The 25,494-nt window shown below is 53.3% G+C and overlaps 1 protein-coding gene across 1 annotated transcript; it reads right to left on the bottom strand.

Annotated features, from left to right (window-relative positions):
* Positions 1-347: 347 nt before the first annotated feature.
* On the bottom strand, positions 348-17,005 carry NPEPL1 (aminopeptidase like 1). Its single transcript, XM_055434221.2, has 12 exons — positions 16,537-17,005; positions 15,682-15,867; positions 14,956-15,126; positions 11,869-11,958; positions 11,342-11,423; positions 9,567-9,709; positions 5,471-5,548; positions 2,888-2,988; positions 2,537-2,660; positions 2,134-2,310; positions 1,635-1,745; positions 348-1,085 (listed from the first exon to the last, which is right to left on the bottom strand). Exons 1-12 carry the CDS (start codon positions 16,684-16,686, stop codon positions 927-929), a joined length of 1,572 nt encoding a protein of 523 aa, XP_055290196.1. The 5' UTR covers positions 16,687-17,005; the 3' UTR covers positions 348-926.
* Between the last annotated feature and the right edge of the window lie 8,489 nt (positions 17,006-25,494).

Raw genomic sequence — 25,494 nt, 5'->3', positions numbered from 1 at the left:
TACCTGGCCAGGCTATGCCCTTCAGCTCCTAGGATCCTGCCCAAGGGGCTTTTGGTTGACCCTGTATAACACTTGCCTTGTGTCGTGCTCGGGGATCAGGACATCTTCCCTGCAGACCGTGGGTTGTGGGAAAGTCCGAGGTGCCCGCCCTCCAGAGCCTGCACTCTGAACCTCAGAGACCAGCTGGCCCTGGGCTCTCATCTGCAGGAATGAGGTTGGCAAATTTCACCTCAAAGTCAGGTGCTGGTTTGGGAGGAGATGGTGGCACCCGAAGCCTCAGACCCACGGGCAGGTTGTTGGGCTGCTTTCTAAAACGGGCTGGAGAAAGACAGAGGCAGAGGCAGAGGTGTGATGTGGTTTAGCCACGTTTAATTCAACTTGCAGTGAACTCAGAGGGGCCCGAGCAGACATTCCTCTTACTCCATAAAACCTGAACCAAGTTGCCCCATCCTTTCAAAGGGGTAGTCTGTTGGAGGCAGGGACTGCCCCAGCTGGAGTGGGGCCTGGGTGCTCTGCAATGCGGGTGCCATGTGCAGGGCCTGGGGCTTCAGATGGGGCCACTAGCACCCACTGTGGGCCCCAGGCAGTGGTGGTGGTCTTAAGGGCCACGCAACCAAGAGCATCAGGGCCATGCATGTGTCCCGGAGCCCCGGGGTCGTGCAGGGGCCCCAGGGAGAGGCATGGTCTGCAGAAGCTGGCGGGGAATCAAACATAAAACAAACCCAGTGCTGCCCACTCACCCCTCCCTGGGCCCCCCCAAACCCTGAGCTGTCTCCTAAGACACAAGAAGGAGCTGTTTCCATCACCATGACAACTAAAAACAAAACAAACCGCAGCTCATCTTAAGGTATAATCTTCCAATTGCTTAGAATTAATCAGTGCAAAGTGAGGTAAAGCACCCAGTGTCACTGGGCAGGGCGGCTGTGTCACACGAGCCTGCGCCTCTTGGAGTCCCTCTCTGTGTCCCCCTCCTGGGCGTCCACCTCGCAGCCAAGTGGGGACACCAGGTTCAGCAGAGGGTCCTCAGAGGCCTGACCGAAGAGCGCCAGCAGGAGGGCCACACCGAAGCCTGTGGCGCGCTCGCCCTGTGGGTGAAGACAGTGGAAACCTGTGTGGCCAAAACCCTCACCCCAACAAACCCCCCACCATGGGAGGGCTCTTGGATCAGGGTGTCTGACCCCCCCGTGCACCCCTCAGCCCCCTTCCCTGTCCTGTTCCACTCAGAGCCAGTGGAGGACAAGCTGTGGACACAGCCCTGGGTTCTCCTCCCCGCTCCTCTCCTGGCTCCTTGGGGAGGGAAAGGGTGAGACCAGGGCCCCTGGGCCTCCTGCCGAGGACAGGCGGGTTGGGAAGGACTGCACACAGCAGCCACACTGTTCCCAGGGATGAGGAGACCAGAGGTCGGGGGGGACCACAGCTGGCCGTGTGACCCTCACACAGAATGTTTCCGATGAGCTCAGCCTGCGCTCTGGAGCCAGAGAGGGGCTCTGGATGCAAGAGAGAGTGGGAGCAGCCAGACCCGTGGGGAGGGGCCAGCAAGGGAAGCAGAGTGGCTGGCCGGCCAAGGAGGGCCTAACAGTGGGGGAGACCCAACGGTGGGGGTGGGCAGGGGCACCCCCGGGGCCTGGACTCACGGCGTGCACGGGCGCGGCAATATCCAGGTGGACCCAGACCCCAGGCCAGTCGAAGCCTATGTGTGAGGCGATGAAGAGGCCGGCGCAGGAGCTGGGGCTGTTGTCCCGGTCCTGGGGTAGAAGGCAGTCGTCACCTTCCACCCCAGCCATGGGAGGGGTAGGCACGGTGGACACCCTGCGCCCTCCTGACCCCCATCCTCAGCGACCACCTCTCCTGGTGTCTCCAAGAAGAGGCCTGGGGTGGAGGGCCCAGTGTGGAGAGCAGCAGAAAGGGGCCCTGAGGGCCTGGCAGCTGAGCTAGGGGGTCTGCCTTCACCCTGAGGGCAAAGGGGAAGCCAGTGAAAGACTTGATGGGGGACTCCAGAGTGGGGAGGATGCCCCAGTGCCTGCTGAATGGACATGTTGCAGGGAGACCAGTGAGAGGGCCATCCCCTCCCCTGCTCAGAGCCCAGATCCGGGGCCTCATGGGGGACCTAGGTCCACCCTGCTCCACACCTACCGCCACCGAGTTCTTCATGTCGGCCACGGCCGAGGTGAACTCGCTGAAGTGCAGCTCTGGGCAGTAGACCAGCGGGTGCACCAGGTCCCCACACTGCCGCCCGGCCTTCACGCAGGCTGCCTCCCACTCGGCACTGTTGGTGAGCACAGCTGCGTGGTACTTGCCTGTGGCGATGCCCTGGGGATGCGGGAGAGATGTAGAGAGCATCACGTGGTGGGCTAGGGGACACCGAGGTCAGGAGAGGGGCCGACAGAAAACAAGGCAGAGAGAGACCGAGAAAGAGGGCCCCCCGCCATGGGGGCCTGTGCTAACATTCCCTCCAGGGTCCATGGGCCCTAGGCACCTGCACCCTCACAGACAAGCTCTGACCTGGTGACGAAGCAGAAGAGACAGTGGGGCCCACCTGAGCTCCGGTCAATGTGGCCATGTCCAGGATGATGTCGGCGCCCAGGTCCTTGCAGGCGTAGGACACGCCATCTGCCAGCACCAGCCTGCCCTCAGCATCCGTGTTGTTGATTTCCACAGTCCTGGGGACAGCAGACACCCCACTGAGAGCCCCTCCTCCCTATCTTCAACTGCAATGCAGTGCCTAAAGGTTGGAAAGGGCTTGGCCCCTAAGAGTGGGGTGGGTCCACAGACCCCGTGGGCCCCCGACACCGCAAACAGGGACCCAGCCCCCATCGCAGGCACCCGGGGCTCTGGGACAGCACGATGGGGTGGGTGCTGTGAGGCGGGTGGGTGGAGTTGGCCTTACTTTCCAGAGTATAGCAGGTGGATGTCATCCGGCCTCGTGGCATTGGGCCCCACGGAGTTCTCGGCCAAGCAGAACACCGCGTGGAGGGTGTCTTTGAAACCCTGGAGGTGGCAGGTGAATGGATAAGAGAGCTGTGGTACATATACACAATGGAATATTACTCAGCTATTAAAAAGAATGCATTTGAATCAGTCATGATGAGGTGGATGGAACTTGAGCCTATTAAACAGAGTGAAGTAAGTCAGAAAGAAAAACACCAATACAGTATATCAATACATATATACGGAATTTAGAAAGATGGTAACGATGACCCTATATGCAAGACAGCAAAAGAGACACAGATGTAAAGAACAGACTTTTGGACTCTGTGGGAGAAGGCAAGGGTGGGATGACTTGAGAGAATAGCATTGAAACATGTATATATCATATGTGAAACAGATCGCCAGTCCAGGTTCAATGCCTGAGATGGTGCTCAGGGCTGTGCACTGGGATGACCCTGAGGGATGGAATGGGGAGGGAGGTGGGAGGGAGAGTCAGGATGCAGAACACATGTACACCCATGGCTGATTCATGTCAACGTATGGCAAAAACCACCACAATACTGTAAAGTAATTAGCCTCCAAATAAAAAAAAAAACAAACCCTGGAGAGACCAGGGCAGAGGCTCCAGTTACAGGCTGGGAGCATCAGGGGCAGGAAGGATGGTGACAGGCTGGAGCTCTCTGATCCATAATAGAGAGACGGACAGACAGGTCCAAGGAGCAGGGATCACAGCCCCCTGACACTCCGCACCATCCTGGCGGTGGGCCCTAGGGCAGGGTCCCAACAGAGGCCAGGCGATGCAGCATGCACCCCAGAAGTGGAGCTGCCTGCTGGGTTCGAGTCCATGCTCAGCTCCCACCTCCTATCCATACAATGTGGTCAGTGGTCGCAGTCCCTAACCGTACAAACCTGCTAATCTTTAGCTTTTGAGGTTGGGCTTTTGACTTTGATGACCTTGACCCTTTGCTATTTCCCTGTACCTACACTCAGGTTGAGTGCACTAAGCCCATGGGGGCACAGTGACGCCCCACCCCCCACCGTCCCTCAGGGCAGCCACAGAAACAGCCGTGTGGGTGCACCTCCTCACTCCCAGCTCACCGCACTCAACTCTGATGTGAGCATCTGTTGGCCATTCTCACCTGAGACAATTACTATGCTGCTGTTTGCCAAAAGGTGGTCTCCCCCCTCTCTCCCTCACACTGTTAGCAACGGGGAGGCCACTGCGAGGAGATGACTTGTTCCTATTGGTATGAGTGTGGACTCTTACTTCATTCTGTGAGTGATGACCCTCATTATGTCCTTTGGGGCTCAAATTGAGGCACATTCCTTTTCTTAAAAAATGAGTTACAAGCAGGAGGAATCCGAGGACCACTTCCAACCACCAGCTGATGAACCAGACTTAATTGCCAAGTGGTTCCTCGCCCATAGGAAGGGTCTACCTGCTGGGGCACCAGCCACCTGTCCAGATGCCAGGATGGACCCTCCATGGGCGCAGTCACCCCAGACTCATAGCTGAGACACCAGGCAGTGCAGCCACGTGGGCCCTCAGGACACTTCCCCGTGAGCCCTTCCCAGAGCGCCCCCCAGCCCCCGAGGCTGGGTATGTCCCTTGCATACTTGACGAGCTCATTAATGGAGTAGGTAGCGGGCCTGGCTGAATCCGGTCAGGTGGGCTGGGTGCTGCTGAACGAGGGCTGCGTGACGCCCCCCAGCACAGTTGAGACACCCCCCCACCAGCATCCCTTAGGCCAAGCCCCTCCTCCCCTCCAGCCTTTCTGCTCCCCTCATGGGCATGGCTGGGCAGAAATCATTTGCTTTTGTTTTCTCTGGAAGTCTCCCCCTGGGGGTCATGCTGCTCAGGCGGTGCTTCTGAGGAAGAGGGGCTTATGCTTGGTGACCGGAAGGGCTGGGCTTTTCAGAGGTGCCTGAAGCAGCCATAATGAGAGGGGAGTGGCCCTGGATGGCCAGGGCGGCCCGTGCCTCTGCTCCATAAACATGCTCTACAGGGTCAAAGGGCAAATGCGGGGAACAGCCATGGCACTGCTTATCGACCAGGCCCCCAGCTCGGGAATTTGGTTCCAACTGTTAGGCTCTCTGAGACCTGTGTGTCCTGGGTGGGGAGCACGGAGGCCTCTGGCTGCCCTGGTGTCTGGGCTCGATGTGGCTACTCCTGGTATTCCAGGACAGACCCCAGACCCCTTCCACCAAACAGCAGCCAGCCCCTCCCCAGACTCCTGCCCTGAGCGCCAGAGCCCAGGGGTGAGCGGGCAGGCAGCCTGCTCCAAAGCACCCTTCCCATTTCGGTCGGGACGGGCGAGGCTCTTAGGGCTTAGCGGGGGGCCCATGATGCCAGTGGGCATCAGGCAGAGAGGTGACATGCCCGGGTAGGGTGACACTCTTGGCGGGAGGAGCCCTGACTGAAGCAAGGAGCTCTGGGGGCCCCAGGGACCCGGTGCAGGAGTGTGGAGGGGGAAGGTGCCAGCCACACAGACTCAGGGGGCTCTGGGGAGGAGAACCAGGAAGGAGGACAGGCCCCCCTCACCTGCTTGACGGCGGCTCTGAAGGCCCCCAGGACAGCTGCGGCGCCCCCGCAGTCCCGCTTCATCCCTGGCATGGTGGTCTGTGGGGGCAGGAAGGGGCAAGAGAGAGGTGAGTGGATGCTGACCCCCCAGCAACAATCCTCCCCACCCTGGTCCCACCAGGGCCCCAGAGGCACGGGAGCTGGCGCCAAGTCACCTGAGTGCCTACAGAATCCAGGAAACGCCACTAGTCACCCGGGGCTCCTCCAGAAGCAATGAGAAGCCAGAGTCAAATTTACCAGGTTGGGGGGACATGTCCAGCTTGAGCAGAGTTTTAGGGGTTACTGAACAGAACTGTGTGAGGTTCGGTGGGGACCTCCAGAGCGGGCTGGCTCAGAGGCTGAGCTGTGCCCAAGTCAGCCTGGGGGTCTGTCTGCAGTTCCTCCATGTCACGACCTTGACCACCCATCCAGGTTAATGTGAGCTCTTCCCAAATGTCATTAGTCACTGTGACACCATCAATCCCACTCCTGGCCCGAGGGCACCTGCCACCTGCCTGCATTCGCGTTTCCTGGGTGACGGGGTCTAGTGAGGGAGTGCTGGAGACCGAGGGGCCCTCCTGCCACAGAAGTAAACACCATTTCCCATACACTAGTTGAGGGCACCTAAGCACTTTTACGGTTTATAGGCTCTCAATGCTAATTGACAGGCTCATATTTTAAATTAACAACAGGTCATCGGATATAAGGATTCGGGACCGAAATGTACTGATTTTTCTGAGCCCTTATTGGATTACACGAGCTGAGAGTTTTAATGGAAAGTATTTTTAGATATAAACTGAGCTGTTTTTATAATTAAGTTGAACAAAAATGACTCAGCTAGCACTATTGGAAATAAGCTGTTTTGACCTAACCTGTGAGAAACCACGAGACTGTTTAAATGGAATAACGGGGCCTCAAACCGAGAATCAAACCGCCTGCAGAATGGCCACATGGAAAATGGCTGGAGATGGCCACTGAACCCCCGTGTGCCTGGACACAGAACAAATGTCCCACCACAAACGCAGCTCCATAGACTAAGTCAGCCTCATGGACCCCATCTGGCATTCCTGATTTTATAAAAGAAACTATTTCCACAGGAACGCCTTTGTCACTGTTGGGTTGCTATTTCTACATCGGGGAGCGGTGACCTGAGGCCTGTGGGAATTGGTGGTCACTGGATTCATTTCCAGGCCTTTAGGAAACAAGGTGCTGCCAATTTCACTCAAGTCTTCTTGCTGAAGCAGTGAAATGATTGGCTTTTTAAAAACCTCAACCGTAGAGAAGAGTCATTCCCAACACTGTTTTGATGGCAGGGAAGGGGTGGGGGAGGGCCTGTGCTTGCTCCCTGATGCCCAGCGCTCGGCTGTGGTCAGTCAGCTGGAGCCCAAGCAAGAGTGGGCGCCAAGTCGTGAGCTCAGCGAACCTCTGCTCTCCCAACACCACTGTCCTGGAGGTGGGGTGGGGGGAACCACTGACAGATTCCGGGGATCCAGACACAGGTATATGCAGACATTTTCTCGAAAATGGCCAGTGAGCCTCTCACCTCCAGGAGGACAGCTGGCATCACTTGGTAAAATGAGCTTTCAAGCAAAAAAAAAAAAAAAAATCAGGGTTTTGGAAAACTTTTATCTGCTTCCATGATGGCTTCCTAATACTCAACTTCCTACATGAGACAGATGATGATATTAATGAATGTGACTTTTTAAAATATTGTATACTGAAAAGTGTCAAAAGCTGGAGGTTCAGCATAACTCTTTGAACAGTATTTTCCAAATGGTGCATATGTGATATCATAAAACCGTGCATTCAGACTTCAGGATGGACCCACAGATTTCAACGTGGCAAAGCTCACAGGTGTGGCTTTAGATCCCCCGTCATAACTAATCTTTTAAAAACTCCCACTTGTCGAGTTTTGTGTAACAGCAAAGAAGAAGGTCCTGAGTTACCTGAAGAGGGTATTAAAACGCTTCTCCTTTTTCTAACTGCTGAAGGACTGGGGCCAGATTTTCTTCTTTATATTTCAACTAAAACACCTCACAACAGACTAAATGCAGAAGCAGGTATGTGATCATAGCTGTCTTTCACTAAGGCAGACAGTAAAGAGAGCTGCTATGAAACAGTACTGCTCTTCCGGTTCATTTTTTTCATTTTGGAAAATACAGTTCTATTCATAAGACTGCATTATTTACAGTGGCATGCAATGGGGTCATATTGGTTTTTCTAATGATTAATAACTATCTTTAAATTTTCCCAGTTTTAATTTCTAGTAGACTGCTAGCAGACATCACCCTTATAAATAAAATTTCTTTTGAGATCAGTATTTTTTAAGAGTGGAGGAAGTCCTGAGATGAACACATCTGAGGCCCTTAATTCACATTGATCCTGATTTGCCTTGAAAATCTTTGAAAACAGTCAGGACTGTTCAGGTGCCACCAGCAAAATGACTAACCCTCAGGAAGCCTTGCTTCTCACTCCACCCTCTAACAAGCCAACATCTGAATGAGCCCACAGATCCATCCCCCAAAACATAGCTGCTAATGGGGCAAGAGCCCCTGTCAAGGGTGTGGGGGGAGGGTCAATACCAGGTGTTAAGAATTTAAGAACAATAATAAACTGACTAAAAGTTGAGTTGGATCAGAAAGAATGCTGATCACTGAAGAACTGATGTTCTCAAATTGTGGGGCTGGAGAAAACTCTTGGGCGTCCGTTGGACTACAAGATCTAACCAGTCAATCCTAAAGGAAATCAACCCTGAATATTCATTGGAAGGACTAAAGCTGAAGCTCCAATATTTTGGCCACTTGATGCGAAGAGCCGGCTCATTGGAAACCACCTTGATGCTCGAAAGGTTGAAGGTAGGAGAAGGGGACGACAGAGGATGAGATGGTTCGAAGGCACCATCGACTCAATGGACGTGAATATGAGCAAACTCCAGGTGACAGTGGAGAACAGAGGTGCCTGGTGTGCTGCAGTCCCTGGGGTCGCAAAGAGTTGGACACGACTTAGCAGCTGAACAACAACAACAAAAGCTTGTTTGCTTGTTGTCATCAGTGGTAAAAGTATTCCTCAGAAGAAACCCTGTTGTTGGTTGAAGTGAGTCCTTACCACATAAATAAAAGCTTCAGACCTGCCTGTCTTAACTCCTCCTCCTTCCAGAAACATTATCCTACATGGACACTAATCACTGCCAGGGGCACAGACTCCTCAAGGCACTCTGGTTCTGAGGCAGGCAGGCTCTGGAGGTGGCTGGTGTCCACGGCACCTCTGACAGTGAGTTCCTGCCTTCGGATGGTGGATTCAGTGTAAGCACCAGGAGCAGTGAGCCATGCTGCTGCCCCCAGTCTAGGGGAACCACCAGGGAGGTGCTATATAAGATATTTTTACTCCACAGATGTTTGAAAGCTGCTGGAGTTCATCTCAAAGAACCAGAAACATGGACACTGACGATTTGGGGAGTTTCTTGGGAAGTGGGGTCTTTTTTGGTCTCTGCCAAGGGACCCTTCTGTTAGAGACTTTCCCTGAGTATTTGTGTATCAGTTGCTTCACGTGACAGAAAGTCTCCAAAATTAAAGTTAATTGTGCTGCTTTGGATCAACTACGAGCGGAGAGACAGACAAACCTGGCACTCCATCTAGCGAACATAAACATGTGAAGAAGACCAATGTGATAGAGTCACTGACAAATCGGCCAAAGTGAAGGCTGGACGGCAGGGCTGTGACGCTGGCGTATGTCAGCACGAGAGCACGACATGGAGGCGTCAGCTTTTTCTGTTAGAAATTACTTCATGCTATTTACAAGTGTTAACCGATGGCTGTTTTCTTTATCTGTACTATAATACTCATAATATTTTACTGCAGATGGTCACGAAGACAGTGGGCATCACCCCAGGACCTTTTCTTTTTCTTCTCCAGATTTTCTGTGTCCTGACTCAGTGCAGGCACGAACTGTCTGCCCCTTGGAGGGGACGGGGCCCCAGGGCCTCCCTCCTGGATGCCCCAACAACTTGCTCTTTCCTCCGATGCCTGAGAAGGGGCTGCCCTTCCCCCCATGTCCCCCCAGCCCCGGTCCTGCACCTCACCTTCCCCTTCATGCTGAGACCCCCGGTATCATAGACGATGCCCTTGCCCACCCAAGCGATGGTCTGGGTGGCTCCGTCTGGGGTGTGGCTGAGGATGGCCAGGGCCGGGGGATGGATGGCAGCTTTGCCAACACCGTAGATTCCTAGGGAAAGCACAGGACTCATCAGTGAGGCTCAGGCAGGGCTGAGTGGAGGACTCCTGGGAGTCCCCCAGAAACACTGCTCTCCCCACAAACAGCTGCTGGGCTGTGGGTGTTCCTCTGGGCCACAGGGCCTGGCCATGTGCACCAAGTTCCCCGCCCTCTCCTGCCCCTGGCCACTGTGGGATTAGGGGATGCAACTGAGTTCTATGTGAAGTAGTGTTAGGCAAGAAGACTCGCTGAGAAAAAAAAAATATTGTATCATTCCCAGAAAGCAGTGAACAGGACTGCAGAATGAAGGAATTCTGGATAATGCCTCAAGGCCGTTCCAGCCCTGCTCACCCTCCCATCACTGACCCCTCCATGCACTCAGCGGGCACCTCCTTTTCCCAGCTCACTACCACTGCTGCCTTGCTGTCAGTTTACATGCCCCAACTTCTTGAGAAAACCATGGCTTGCTGTGGGCAGAGCCCACGCCTCAAGGTCCCCTGATAATCTAACTGAACAACTGTAGAAACCAGGACAACATCCAGTAATGGCTGCCTGACAAACTCCTACTCATCCTGAAAGATCTGCTGCAAATGTCACCTCCTCTGTGAAGCGTTCCCTGACAGGACTGCCTCCAGCTGCAACTGGCTTACATGACTGCGACAGGCAGCTCGAACAAGCCCCCACGGGTGCCCTCTGGGCATTCATGATCATGTGGATCCTCTCCCTTCCCATGAGGGCAGGACTGCGTGTTTCAGTTTCCCGGGATGTGGCAGGAATCGTCCAAGATGAGGTTACAGAAACAACTGGCCTCTGTCTTGTGTGCTCTTTCTTGTCTCTTGCTCAGAGACTAACTCTGAGAGAAGCAGCTGCCACGTTGCAAGCTGCTCAAGGGCAGCCCCACACGACAAGGAGCAGTCGGCTAGGTCCCCGATGGCAGGGCCATGAGTGAGCCTTGCAGGGAGCCCGTCTTGGGCCCCGGTTGAGCCTTCAGATGATCGCAGCCCCAGTTAACACAGGTATCAAGGCCTGGAGAGACCCTGGGCCGGACCCAGCTAAGCCACGCCCAGTTCCACCCACAGACCTGCACTGAAGGATGGTGTTGCTTTCAGCTGCTGCCTTCTAGGATAACTGGTTTTGCAGCCACAGATAACAACCACAGTGACTTTCCCAACCCTGTTCTAGTTGTCATTGCACCTTGGGGCCTGGGAGGTGGGAAGGATGGGCCTGGCAGTCAGGGAGGGCTCTCTGAAGAGGTGGTCTGTGAGATCATATTGGGGGAAGAGTATCCCAGGGAGAAAGAGCCATGAGAGCAGGTCTTGATGGGGATATGAGCTTGTGTATTCGAGGAACAAAAAGGCCCTGCTGGGCTGGCCTGGGGAGCAGCGCAGGGGAGGCTGCAGAGGGGGCGGACGGGGAAGGACTTGGACCCTGTGGCTTCCAGGATCTGAATCAGGATCTGAATCGCTGCCTCCTCTTTCCCCAGGGATGGGCTGCTTCCCAGGGTCTGGCCTGGGGGCTGGACACAGGCTGGTTTCCTGTGGGGTGAAGCTTGGGACAGCACATGTGGCCTGGCAGCCCCCCAGCCCCCCAAGTACCCCAGGCCTCTGCTGAGGCCAGGACCCAGGAGGACTGGCCCCCACCCACCTCCAAATCCTCTCGCCTTCAGCTCCTCATCTCGGATAACGGTTGGGACGATCCCCAGTTCTTTTCCAACTTTCTTAATCTCCTGGATGCGTTCATGGAAAAAACAACAACACACAACACGTGAAGATGGCTTAAAATGAGGGTAAGGCCAGGGACAGGGGTGAGCAGATGCCTTGTGGTGGGAGAGGGGTGGGCCAGGAAGCTGAGGCCCTGACTCTCGGCTCTAAGCATGATTAAACCCAGGAGAGGAGGTTTAATCACCTCCAAACTCTGCGATTTCCTGTGGCTCATGGCTCGAGTCCTGCATGGGGGCCTCGAGGAGGCGGCTGTGTCCTCCCTCCACCCCCGGCTGAGGCCTGGGGGCCTCTCGGCTCTGGGTGGATGGCAGGACTGTGTCTGCAGCAGCCTGTGGCTTCCCCAGATGAGGCGTGGAGACTGTGGACTGTCCCCTGGCAGCCCTGGGATTCCTGACTGTCCCTGGGGTCGATCAACACCATCCCACTCCAGCTGGACCCCAGGCCACGAACCTCAAGGAAGGTGTCTGTGTTCATCTCATTGCAGGGTGTGTCCACGATTCGGGCTGCCAGCCGCACGCCTTCCGTGGCGCTCGTTAAACACTAGGAGAAACAAAAGGCTGTCACTGGGGTCCTGGGACAAGGTGGAAGGTGTCCCTCATTGCCAACAGCCAGGACCCAGAAGTGTCACAGGCACACATCTCCCAGGGGAGACTGGGCAATGAGGGCAGGTGGGAGGGAAGCAAGAGTTGTACCCAGGACCCCAGCTGTCTACAAAAAGACCCCTATGGCTGCAGAACCACAGAGGAGCCCTTTGGCCTAGGATCCTCTCCTGATCTGCATGGGGCCCTCCTTGCTTTCTGAGCCTCGTCTCCTCTGTTCTGCCCCTTACTCTGGTAAGGGTGGCCTCCTGCCTGGCCCTGAATGCACACCTTGTCCAGCCTCTGCCAACCCCATCCCCCTCTCCCAGGAGGAGGTGATACCCTCTGTTATGGGAGTCTGAAGCCCTGTCCACCAGGGGAGGGTATCAGGAGGGGAGGTGCTCAGGCTTCAGTGAGGTCAGGAGGGTGGGACCCCATGATGGGATTAGCGCCCTTGGAAGAAGAGGACGCAGCTGTGGAAGCCACCCTGATCTGGGATGGCTAGGCTCGGGGATGGCCAGCCTCTGGGAATTTGAGAAACAAGCATCTATGGGTTAAGCCCCTGCTGAGGGGCTGCTGTCACAGTTGCCCAGGCAGACCAAACTTCTCTAGCCCTGCTTCTCTAGCCAGGGCCCCAGCTACCCTTTGAGGAACTTCTCAAAGGCCACATGCTCCAGGAGCCTCTTGGAGCCTCGCAATGGAGAAAAGGCTCCTGGACCCGCTGGGGAGGCATTTTTCTCATGTGGGCCCCATGGGAGTGTCCCAGACCCTCACCCTTCTTCTTGGGTACCTGATGCGATGCTGCTCTGGCCACGGGGCAAGAAGAGAAGGACACAGACAGCTGGGCCTTGTGTAGAAGGCATGCTCATGTCTCTCTCCCCTCAAAGCTTCTGCCAAGAGCTCCCATGCACCTGACTCAGCCCTGATGCTCTGCTCTGCCTCCTTGGTCTGTCCCACCTGGCCCCCCAGCACCCACCTCAGGGGCTGGCTGCCTTAAGAGAAATGCAGTGTGGGTTTGGCAGGGATGTGGACAGCATCCAGTTTTTTGTTGCCTCTTCCAGGCCCACAGGAGTGGGGAGGGCAGCTCTGGGTCCCTAACACCAGCCCAGCCCCCTCCCAGGTCCCTGCCTGTTCCCAGATAATTAACCCCTAAACCTCAGAGGCAGAGACTTGACAGCTCAGATCTGAGGCGTGCCATGTGGTCCCCACAGTCTGGCAGCAGACCCTCCCCAGGGAAGGTGAGGGTCCCCACCTGTGGGCATCAGAGACCCTTGGCTGCTGTCTGGGGAGTGCATCAGCACCCTGAGGGTTGTCTCAAGGGAGGCAGGGTGCTGGCCTCATGACCTTGTGAGCGCAAGGCTCCTCCACGCAGCACAGCAGTGGCTCAGGTGAGAGGACGCACCTGCAGGGAGGGGCCCGCACCTCACTGTGCCTTGATCCCCTCATCAGAAAGCAACATCATTCACTCACTCATTCATTCATCCACGTCTATGTGAGCACCTGCTGTGCACCAGGCTCCACACTAGACTCTGAATCCAAAGAGATCCGAGGATGTGAGTCCAGCAGAGACTCACAACACTGTTCCATTAAATGCTACAGAGAATGAGGGTCCACAGGGACCCGGGTGGAAGGGAAAGGCCACATGTGGGGTCAGAACCTCACACTTATGATCCCAGACAGGAGGGAAAGCAGGCTGATGGATGGCAGCTGTGGTTAAGGCCCGGATCTACCCCTTGCTGGTGTGGCTGCGCTTAATCACTTAGTGTCTCTGAGCCTCAGTTTGCTCAGCTCTCAAGAGGGGAGAACAGGACTCATCTCACAGGGCAGTTGTGGAAATCAGGTGTTTGTGCACGTGTGTGCTCGGAGCAGAGCTTGACATCTGACAAGCACCCGGGAAGCACTGGCCCTCCCCTGGTTGTGAGGTGGTGGGAATCGGGAACCAGAGTGGGGCATCTTGAGGCAGCCAGGCCATTAGGAGGCTGCTGCCTGGTCCCAGAGAACCAGGCAGGCACCGTAGGATGGGTGGGGTGTCAGACACAGGGAGACCCACCAGCCCATTGGCTCCATCACACACAAGAGGACTATTATGCACGGGACCAAGTCCCCACCCTCTGGAGGTGGGCATGGGGCTCCCACACCAGTGACAGGCACAGAGGCTAAATTCAGATGTACAATCTCAAGTGAGGATGACTCTCAGCTGGCAGGTGGGAAGGGTGTGGGGAGGAGAGAGGGCTCCAGGTGGGTGGAGGCCCTTCAAGGAAGGATGACAAGTGCTTGAGTCTGGTAGGTTTGGCCCCTAGAAGACAGTGTCAGGAAGGGGATGGGCGAACTCCATGCTGGTGGGCTGAGTGAGGAAGGGAGTTAAGACAGGCCAAGCAATCAGACCATGTTATTAAAAGTTTGAAGAGCAAGGTGGTGAGATAGTGGATGAGGGGGTGCAACAGGGCCTGAGACAGAGTGAAGGGTGAGGGAGCGGAAAGGACCACCTGAGTCTGGCATTTGGAAAGGGGGCTGCAGGTGGGAGGGCGAAATCACAGCCACAGGTCTGGGAGGGTCACCTGGCAGCCAGCCCACCCACGGACTCAAAGCTGGAAATTACCTCCAGCCTTGCCTCGCTTCAAAAGGATTATTCGAAGGACCAAATGAAGTAACATATGTAAAAGCGCACCACAAAGGGTAATGTGATATATACACGGGCGGGATTATTAGTATTAAAACATGAAAGTGCCTGGTGCGAGGTAGGTGCTCATAAACACTGGCTGAATGGAATTGAATCTTGAGAACAAGACCACCCTGCGGGAGGGAGCCTGCAGCCTGGCTTTGGAAAGGCCCCGGGGGCCTGCCCTCTCCAGCAGCAGCTGGACACTCCCTGTCCTGTCCTCCCAGGGAGCCTGGGGGAGAGAGCACTGCCCAAGCTGGGGGCGCGGAGGGGGCACAGCCTGAGTTTCCAGACACCCACTTGCAAAGTGGACACTTCCACTGGCCCGTTGTCTTGTCCAACCAGGAAAAACTCTACCGTGACGGTCTTCTTCTCTGAGCGCCGAGATGCCCCTGAGCGGTGCGTGAAGAGTGGGAAAGCACGGGCCAGGGCGCAGGCGGAGGCGAAGGCGTCAGACCGCTCACAGACCATCTGCAGCAGCAGAGAGCAGAGCTGTGGTGAGGGGAGCGGAGCGGGGGAGGGGACCCCGGGGTCGCCTCATGGGAGCCCCTGTCAGGAAGTGCTTGGGCCCCACAGCCGGGTCAGAGGCCACTGTGGAAACAATCTGGCCAGAGATGCCCCAGCAGGGCCTGCATCCCAGGGGCCTTCCCCGGAACCACCATGATGGGAGAAAGAAAATGTCAGCCGCCAGATGTGGTCCACCGCCTCCTGAGACCCAACAGCCGGACGTGCAGGGCCGCACAGTGGATGTGGGCTCAGGAGGGCGGGGTCAGAGTCTCAGATCTGCCACCCACACTGGTCTGGGGTGCTTATGTCTCTGGGACCTCAGTTTCCCTGTCTGTAAAGCAGGGGTTGCAATGTCCAGCCGTGGAGCAACGTCCACTTCTGAAGATACCGTGGCCAGAGTGCTCTGCGGTCCCAAGGGCTGAGCCGTGGGAGACCCAGGTCACGGCCAGCACAGCCAGCACACTGTGACCTGCAGCCCGGGTGGGGGTCGTGTGGGGCCAGCCTCTCAGGAGCACTCACCAGAATGCACCGATGGGTCCCCTGCGGCAGGCAGGTCCGCACCAGGCGGGTGATGAAGTGGGCAGCCGAGGGGCTGTTGTGGCGGCTCACCCTGGAGGGCAGGGCGGCCACGGTGGCATAGTTCAGGTAGAGGGGACAGCTGTCCGTGGGGTTGGGGTTGAGCGTGCTTAGCGCGGCCTGCCAGAGCTGGATCAGAAGGGGAGACACAAGACAGACACCAGACTTCAAACGGCCGCCTGCCAGGAGCACTGCGGGCAGACACCGGCACCGCTCATTAAATGGGCACTTTTGCAGCTTCCCTGGCACCCTGGATCCCTAATTAAGACGTGTGACATCTCACTAGATAAGCGCGTGTGCGTCTGCTGGCACACGTCCACCCTCGTGGGATTAAGCACTGGGGACTTAAACGGCCAGTTTGGGGGCTGCTTTGCCACAAAGGCACTGGGGTGAGACCAGTCAGGGGTCCTGGAAAGGGGCGGACGTCACCGCCACGAGGGTTCCGGAAGGAGGGTTCGGAAGGCGGCGTCAGGGCCCCTCGAGGGTACTTCCTTCGCGCCTAGTGGGCTCTGCCAGCCCTGCCCACGAGCCTGCGGCCCAGGTGGGTGCGGGGCACGAGTGGCCTCCGGGCGGGGCTGCTGGACGGGAGCCCAAACCTCGGGCTCTCGGGAGGCGGGCGGCCCCGGGCCTCGCCGGCAGGCCTAGTCCGCCAGGCACACCCGGCCGGCCGGCTGGCGGGCGGGCTGGGGGCGCCGGGCGGCCGAGGCGGGGCCTCCGCGGCCTCCCAGCCGGCCCAGCCCCGCCCGGGCTCCGCTGGGCCGGCGGGGCGGCGCATGGCGGCCGGCGCGGCCCGCTCACCTCCTCGGTGACCCGGGGCTGCAGCTTCCCGCGGACGTGGCTCCAGGGCACGCGGTGCAGGTGGTGCAGCTGGCCCAGCAGCAGCAGCGGCCGGCTCTGCGGGTCCGCGTCCCCGGCGCTGGCCTGGAACTGCAGCCCCACGTTCGCCATCTTCGCCGGCCCGCGCCCCCCGCCCCGGCCGCCGCGCCCGCCGCGCTCGGGCTCCCGCTCCGGCCGGGCCTCGGCGCCGCCCCGGCCCTGCCCGGCCGCCGGCCCCGCCTCCCCCGCCGCTCCGGGCCGCTCGCGAGACGTGCAGGGCCCGCCCGGGGCGCGAGGGGGCGCCGGGCCGGCGGGGCGGAGGGCAGGCCCCGGCCCGGAGCGGGCCCCGAGTTCCGCCAGGCCCCGGGCCGCGCTGGCAGGCCCGGCCCGACCAGGCCCTGTCCCCGGCAGGCCCCAGGCCTGGCTAGGCCTCAGACCGCCGCAGGCCGGCCCGCCCCGGCCTTGACCCCCTGGTCCTCCCGCTGCCAGGGAGGAAGCACTGCACTTCCGGGATGGGGCCCGGCCTTGGCAGGCTGCCAGTGGACCCTGGTGGCTCTGACCTCCAGCGGGTCCTGAGCAGATGGGGGCCCAACATCAAGTCTGCCCCAGCCCTGTCCACCAGACCAGAGTCTCGGTGAGGCCCGAGCCAGCCCAGCCCCACGGAGAGGCGCGCCCCGCCCCCGGGTCTCTGAGCAGCGGTGGTGGTCCAGGGGAACCCGCCCCACACCGCTCCCCACCACACGCTGTCAGTTTGGACTGGCCTGGCGATTCTTGGACTGCACGGTCCCCTCTCCTCACTCAGAGAGTTCTTTAACCTTTCTCAGACCGCAACTATTTGCTGGGCACAGACCTTGATGTGAGAGGGCATGGGGGTCTGGGTTTCCATCCAGGTCGCTGCTTCTGGGATGGCCAATTATAAAGCCAGGCGTCACCTGTGGGTGGGTGTGTGGGGCCTGTCCAGCCCACTCTGGGCTGAAAGCTCTCCCTGTAGCCTCCCACTCACTTAGGGAGAGAGGAGGGGTACTTGGTGGCTTATAAGACCCCTGAACCCGCCTCTCACTGAGGATCTAAGGCCACTGGAGGGCCCCTGGACCGGGCTGGCGACCTGGATGAAGCTTGCCGGCGTCTAGTGGATGGTGGGTATGTCCAGCTCCCGGCTTAGATACGAGGGTCGTCAGGTGAGGACGCAGTCGAGGAAGCTACTCCACCAGGAGTCACTAAAAAAAACCTGTTGCCCTATGGTGTTCATATCCTCATTGCTCAAGGGCCCCTGGTTGGCACCCTTCTCTGTAACCTCAGCTACTTCCATGCACCCATCCTCATATTTAGAATTTCCTCTTCATAATCAGCTTTAAAGAACAGCAAAGCCAACTCTCTAGCATGGCAGCCAAGGCCACTGACCTCCCAGCGTGTCCCTGACTCCCAGAACTGCCACCCACCCCCAAGCCACACTCTCATCTTCCCTGTCTGCTCCCTCCATGTCTGTCCCTGGGCTTTGAGCCATGGCCCCAAGCATCGCCCTGGACTAGAGCTCCAGCCTTCTGAAGGTAGGCCTTTGTGTCTGCCTTTTTCTCCAGGGCCTTGGCACTCAGTTTCTGATGGAGTGTAAGGAATTCCTTCGAAACCCTCAGCTTTCCTGACACAAAAGTCGGTGCTAATTGGATCCTATTTTCCTCAAAAGATTTTACAGCAGCTGAATGTTTTCACACATTTGAAAAGGGTACGAAGAGCAGGTACGAAGAGCATGTACGAAGATTTATCACTCTTTCTTCTGTTTGCAAATACACTGCAGATAGGCAGTCGGCGCTCTGCAGGGGAGTTGACTTCCTAGAAGGTGAGGGACATAAGCCCTGCCCAAATGGGTGGAACAGGACTTAGAGGCTAACAAGACAGACCCAGTGTCCACAGGGCTCTGAAACCAGACCTCAGAGACTAGGGAACAGGAAGGGTGTGGGGGGTGTGGGGAGGGAACACGGAGAGTCTGATTCAATCCACAGACTTTTGCAAACTGAGGGAGGATCCAAGCCACATTTTAGAAAGCCGGATCTGGCAGTTTTTGTGTACAGGGAGTTGGAGGAGAGATACTGTTGGTAGAGAGATCACCTTTCCCTTTAGAAATTCTTCTGTATTTAAGAATACACTGAATAACCCCCATGGCCCCAAGAAAGGGTGAACAAGATGATTCAATCCAACCAACATTTATTGAACACTTAAGTACACAATGCAAGAGAAAATGGGAGACGCTTGTTAGAAGCAGATACTCTTGATTCTGGTTTTGAGCCACCCCTGAACTGAAGAAATCCAAACTAAACAGACACTGAGGAATGACTCCATTTCACATGCCTGCCAATTTCCTCAAGATGCTGCTTGTGACAGATGTAACTATATTCCAGGAAAGTACTTTCCCCCCCTTTTCACTGTGGACTTTGCAGACTTCAACATAAATAAGGCAGGCCCCACTTTGTTTAGATAAGTTTTTATGAAGGTATTAATCCATGGCTTAGTATATACTTCACTGTCAATGAAAAATTCACCTAAATTTAATTTTCTTAAAAAAATGAAAATTTAAAACAACTTACCAGGCTCTTTAATGCAACCCAAGAAGTAACTCATGTTTCTGACGACTTGAAACTCATTCCAAACTCAACTGCGTCTTCAGACTTAATTTAGGAATTGGGGAAAAGACTAAAAACTTCTGGAAGAAATCAGAATAAAGTTCCCAGGACATATTAGGAAGATTTTGGTACAGGTCACATTCTAAAACATTTTTTGTGTTGTTGTTCTCATTACTTATGTATTTTTTATACATTTGTGGTTGTTCAGTTGCTATGTCTGACTTTCTGCAACCCCTGACTACCGGAACCCCAGGCTTCACTGTCCTTCACTATCTCTCTGAGTTTGCTCAAACGCATGTCCATTGAGTCAGTGATGCCATCCAACCATCTTATCCTGTCACGCCCTTCTCCTCTTAACCTCAATCTTTCCTAGTATCACGGTCTTTTCCAATGTAGGGCATGTATGTCAATCCCAATCTCCCAATCCATCCCAACCCTCCTTTCCACCTTGATATCCATACCTTTATTCTCTATGTCTGTCTCTTTTTCTCCTCTGCAAATAAGTTCATCTAGACCATAGAACATATTTCTTTAGTCATATCATATTAGATGGCTCTCAGTGTATGACATGTGCATTTCTGTGTTAATTTCATGCTAGAGTATCTATATAAAATCAAAATATGTACGTATCAGTTCTGAAGAGCTTCAGGCTAGATCAGGCATTGGGGATGGGGTGTGTGTGTGTGTGTTGAAGGCCGATGTGGGGCATTCTGGAACCACCATGGCTCCCATGGCTGCACATATAGTGTGCCTTGACAATGTATGCTAAGCCCTGGCCTTTGGACTTGACCTTGTGGCCACTGAAAGCCAGTGAACGTGCCTCAGTCAGGATCAACCTGAAGTCAAAGGAGGGCTTGTTCCTGGTTGAGAATGACCTGCTACTTCCTATGCCCAGAGGACATGGAGGAAGGCTTAGCTCCAACCACTCTCCATGGAGCAGGTGGCCTGGAAGTGACCCCCATCCAAGAAAGGCGGTGGGAGACCTGTTCATGACCTCCCCAAAGGATGCCTGTATCCAGTGTGTGCCCTTCATCACCACGCCTGGAGCTCTGGGAGCCTCCCTGTAACATTTAGTAAATACTGCATCTGACTTGCCAGCTGGAAGATTTGCAATCCTCAAAGGATTAAAAATTAACTAATTACCATAAACATCACATTTCCCTATGAACTTATGGGAAAATTCATGAACTTATGGGAAATTCATGAACTTATGGGAAAGTTGAGAAACCAGTACAATAAACAATACCCTTTACCTAGATTCATATATATATGTGTGTATGTGAATGTGTATTTGTGTATATATAGGTATTTTTCTCTGCATCATTTAAAGTAAGCTGGATACGCTTAACTCTAAACGCCTGTGTGTATCTCTTAAAAACAGGGGACTCTAGCCCTCATGATGACAAGAGCCATGGAAATTTAACATTGAGGCCATTTAGTGTTATCTAATATACAGTCCACATTGAAATTTCTTTAATTGTCCCCAAAATGTCCTTCATGGCCTTTTCTTTTTAAATCCAGGATCCAAATAAGTATCAGGCGTTCTGCTGGGTTGTCAAGTCTCTTTGGTCTCCTTTAATCCAGAACAATCCCTGCCTTTGTCTTTTCTGACATTGACTCGACTCCCAGAAGGTCCCACCGCCTGGATTCGCCTGATTGCTTCCTTATGATTAGATTCGGGTTAAATGTTTTTGGCAACTATGCTCACTGCGTTTCCCACGGCGCCCCATCAGGAGCCACATAACCTAGGTGTCTCGCCTTACTGGCCAAGGCTGTTTACTTGGCTTAAGTGGGGTCAGCCAGATCTCTTCACAGTAAAGGTAAACGTGCCCCTTTATAACTGATAGAATGGAAACCAGCTTCCTCTTTATAATGCATGGAGTGACACTCTGAGACTATTAGAATGTTCTGCTTCCTGACAACCTCTCCCCCACGGCTTTCAAATCCCATAATGATCTCTGCCTGAATCAAGGACTGGCTGCAATGTGGTTATTTTCCAGCTATCTCATCCCTTCTACACTTTCTGCCTGGTGTTCTTGAGTAAAGAACAGCATCATTTGTGGGGACCAGGACAAAAAAAAGCAGAGCCTCTTTTTCAAAAATGAGTTTCAAGATGGTGACAGAGCACTGAATCCAAAACGGGGTCTGTGTGACTACAGGACCTGCAAACCCAGGACGCTGGCCTTGCCCCTGCCATGGAAAGTGGAAGTGTTAGTTGCTCAGTCGTGTCCCACTCTCTTGCGACCCCATGGACTGTATCCCACCAGGCTCCTCCGTCTGCGGGATTTCCCAGGCAAGAATACTGGAGTGGGTTGCCATTCCCTTCCCCAGGGGATCTCCCTGAACTAGGGACTGGGATTGAAGCTGGGTCTCTGGCACAGAAGGCAGATTTTCTACTGTCTGAGCCACCAAGGAAGCCCAATGGACACAGTTAAGTGTGTATCTCAGTGTCTCTGCTCAAGCATCTCCATTTAGGCAAGCGATTGCCTATCAGGCAGGCTCCTATGTCTTTTTCACATATTCTTATTGGGTGTTGTGTACTTTTGCCCTTTCGGGAATAGTAAGACAGTCCCCGGACTCATATTATCCCTTCTGTGCCCCACGTTTAGAGTCAGTCATTTCTCCAAAGAACCCTGTTACCTTTTGGTTGGGATAACTGCTGTTAAGAAAGTAAGAGTTTCTATTTAGAAACCCAGAACTGCATACCAGAGGTGCTCACAGTTCCCTGGGTGTCACTGCTTCTGATCTTCTTAGAGGAGGGCAGTAGGATTTGCTTTATAGGGATTATCAGTTGTTCATTTCTACAACTCTCACCAAATAGCCTCCACTCTGACGATAAAGCCACCACATCAAGTTCAAGATTTTTTCCTTCTTTCCTTCTTCCTCTCTCCCTTCCTTGTCCTTAGAATGCATCCCATGGATATATCCAAATATCCTTCATGTGTGTGTGGTCTATCTGATGTACATCAAGATTCCTGTTTCTGTCTATTCAACATAAGGGTTTGCTGGGTCAACTGAAATAATGAGAGCTTTGAGTTTGGTTCTACCTGGGGACTCACTGAGGACTCCAGCCCAGGACACAGCCTCTCAGCTCTGAGAAGTGCTCCCTACAGGTGGGGGGGGGGGAGGTCAGTATACATGGCATTTTAGAGAAGGGGTAGGTGCAGTCAAACACACTTATTGGTGGTAGGTTACTGTTAGTCACGAGGCACAGATATCTCAGTTCAAGATTTTAGTGCTTTTTTAAGTATGTAAGAATCTACGCTTGTGAAATCTTCTCCTGATAGTGTCTGACTATCTGAGGGCCGGTTCTGCTTGCTTTCTCAGTACACAGAGGGCCTGATCTCCACCCTGAATTCCTCTCAGGCTGTACAGTAGCTAGAATTGGATGGTGGGCAACATTCTTGTTTACAGCTGTTTTGTGTATGTGTGGTTTTTTACATTTTCAGTTTTTCAATATGTAAAACATTTGTACGGTTCCAGAGATGAAGCTGTGAAAAGGAATGCTCAAAGAAGTCCATCCCTTTTCACATTCTCATTTTTATTACTTTTTAGTTTTTTTAAAAAAACTGTTTTCTTCTTGAAAAATAAAAACAAGAAGATTATGTATATTCATGAATCTTACGCAAAAGACAGCACATTGCACAAAATCTTTTGCACTTTGCTTTAAAAGCACATTTTGTAATCTCATCTAAACTGTGTTTTTTACCTTTCAGGATCAGTTAGATGACAGAATGTGTTAATAAAAATGTTACTAGTGGAATCATTTATTAACAACCAAAAGCATTCCTTCTAACATCAGTTTTTAGGGCTTCTCGATAAAATGAGGGGCTGAATGAGTTGCTCTGAGGTCCCCTGCTGTGCTATCAGCTGAAATTATTCTCCCAGGAAGGGCAGAGTGTCAGATAGTAATAACCCTCACTTCTTGGGAACTAAATTTCTATTTACTTCTCAACACCGGCAAAATTATTTTCATGGCTGCAAAAGTTTTCAAGGGCATACTGAAGACCTGGAGCCTGGGGACAAGGGGGCTACAGGAAATAAGAGAGAAATCATTAACAGACCAGATGTGGTTCTACATTCCTTGAAGCAAATCCAGCATATAAAATGGAGACGTATAGGAAAGCAAAATGAAGGGTCTGTGTTTATTTTTGATCAAGAAATCGTTTCTTCAGAATGAGACCCACAGACAGAGAGTGAACTTATGGTTGCAGTGGGGCAGGGGAGCTAGGGATAGTTAGGCAGTTTGGGATAGACATGTACACACTGCTGTGTTTATAATGGATAACCAACAAGGGTCTGTTGTATAGCACAGGCGATTCTGCTCAATGTTATGGGGCAGCCTGGGTGGGAGGGGAGTTTGGGGGAGAATGGGTACATATATACGTATGGCTGAGTCCCTTCACTGTTTACCTGGGACTATCACAACACTGTTAATTGGCTATACCCCAATACAAAATAAAAAGTTACAAAAACCAAAAGAAATAGTTTCTTTAAGAAAATCTTCATTTATTGAATCCTTTGAGATAGTAGGCTTTGCAAGCACCTTGAAAATGACTCAATCTTCACAAACCTGAGTCACATTTTTCCCAGAAACGCTCTTGTGGAAAGCAGCACATCTATCTTAGTAACTTAATGTGGATCTCTTAAAAAGTGAAAAAGAACCCTGAATCTGTTGCTGATGATTTTGGCAGCTGAGCAGGGTGGAGGTAAGGGTGGGGGAAGGGAAAACTAACCAGAAATTGTTGATTTTCTGATTTTTTTTAAAGGCCCATGAAAAGAATATTCAGTATTTTTTTTTCCCACTGAATCTGGAAGGCTGCCTATTTGGGGCCAATTCCTAGCTGTGGGTGGGACGTACAAAGATGAAGCGACCTTGCCTGTTATCAGCATGCAGGTTAAAATGCTAGGTTTAAAATAAGCTCACTTACTCCTTCTCAGTGATTTACGAAACTTGAGTGACATCAGAACCCAAACAGAGTAAAAAGCATTCCAATCAGGTCTGTGGTTCTCTTAGCATCTTCATAAATTCATAACACTTAAATATCACCTATGAGGACCATAAAAGACATTCTCAAGTCTTTTTCTTAACACGTTAGGGAACGCGTAGTAAATATGTACTATAAAGTGCTATTTTTAAAACATGATTGATTTGTTATATTATAAATTCAGCAGCACATGAAACCAAGGAGCATATATACCCCGCTCTTTTTCAGTGAGTGGCTACTTCTCATCTTTCAGTACTCTTGGAGGCACAGACTAGGGAGAGGGGAGGTAGGTGGGGAGCAGTGTCTGATGTGGGGGACTTGGCAGCTGGAGGGGAAGGAGTGACAAGGGCTGGGTGGCAACCAGCTCTGGAACTTACCAAGTCAGGTACCATGATCTGCCCTGTGTCTGCACCCCCAGTGAGGATTTTTTCCTGGCATTATTTGCACAAACATACAACATGGGCCTCCACAAGGCACTGTGTAAGTGCTGAAGTCCTGTATAAATTTAATTATTAGCATGAACTGAAGGTACTGTCATCGTTTAACTCAGCCGACCTTTTAAATGGATAACCAACCTTGAGGCTTAATTGGATTTAAAAAAATCAATTTCTAGCCACTGCCTAGCGTGGAAATGAAGCGCTACATTCTCAGGCAATTGTAAAATCAGTTCTGCTTGGGACTATTTTTTATTATTTACAACATGAACATGACACGATCCATCTCGGCAAGCACTTTGTGTAGACGCACCCCTTTTATATAAACAAGCACAGACGGACACGTATGTACACTGAGGCAGGTCACCAAAGCAGCATTGCTGTCTGCCCAGTGGCAGCCTGAGTCATCGGCAGCAATCTCTTTGCACCAATTACACGAAAAACTGAACTTGGGGTAATGACATACCACTGTTTGCAAATCTCTTAGCCTTAGTCTGCTCTAATCTCTGTAAGAAGAAAAAAAAAACAAACCTTGAAGCTTCTACCAAATCACATCTTGACCATTAAGTCTTTCTGGAAGAAGGTCATTTAATTTTATGGAAAGAAAGGACCAATTATAAGGGCATAAGCAAAAACACCGCTGGTCTGAAAATTACAAAGTTGAAGATGTGAGTTCCCGCCGTGGATTTCACTGGTCATGTGACCTTGGCAAGCCCTCTGTCGGCTCTCAGTTTCCCCATCTGGAGAAGGGGGAAGTTTCTGGGGGAGAAGGGGAGTTGCTCTATCTCCCTGATAGTTGATGAATATGGAGGTCGATTATGGTGCCCTGAGTCAAAACACCAAGTTAAAAAACACACACACAAAGAATACATTTGATTCCCTCAGCACTTCCTCTGAAAAAAA

The sequence above is a fragment of the Moschus berezovskii genome, chromosome 15 (genome assembly GCF_049115385.1).
Source record: "Moschus berezovskii isolate FMDL1 chromosome 15, NW_MosBer_1.0, whole genome shotgun sequence".
Lineage (NCBI taxonomy): Eukaryota > Metazoa > Chordata > Mammalia > Artiodactyla > Moschidae > Moschus > Moschus berezovskii.
Note: the sequence above shows the minus strand (reverse complement) of the source record. Positions and strands in the feature narration are given on the sequence as shown.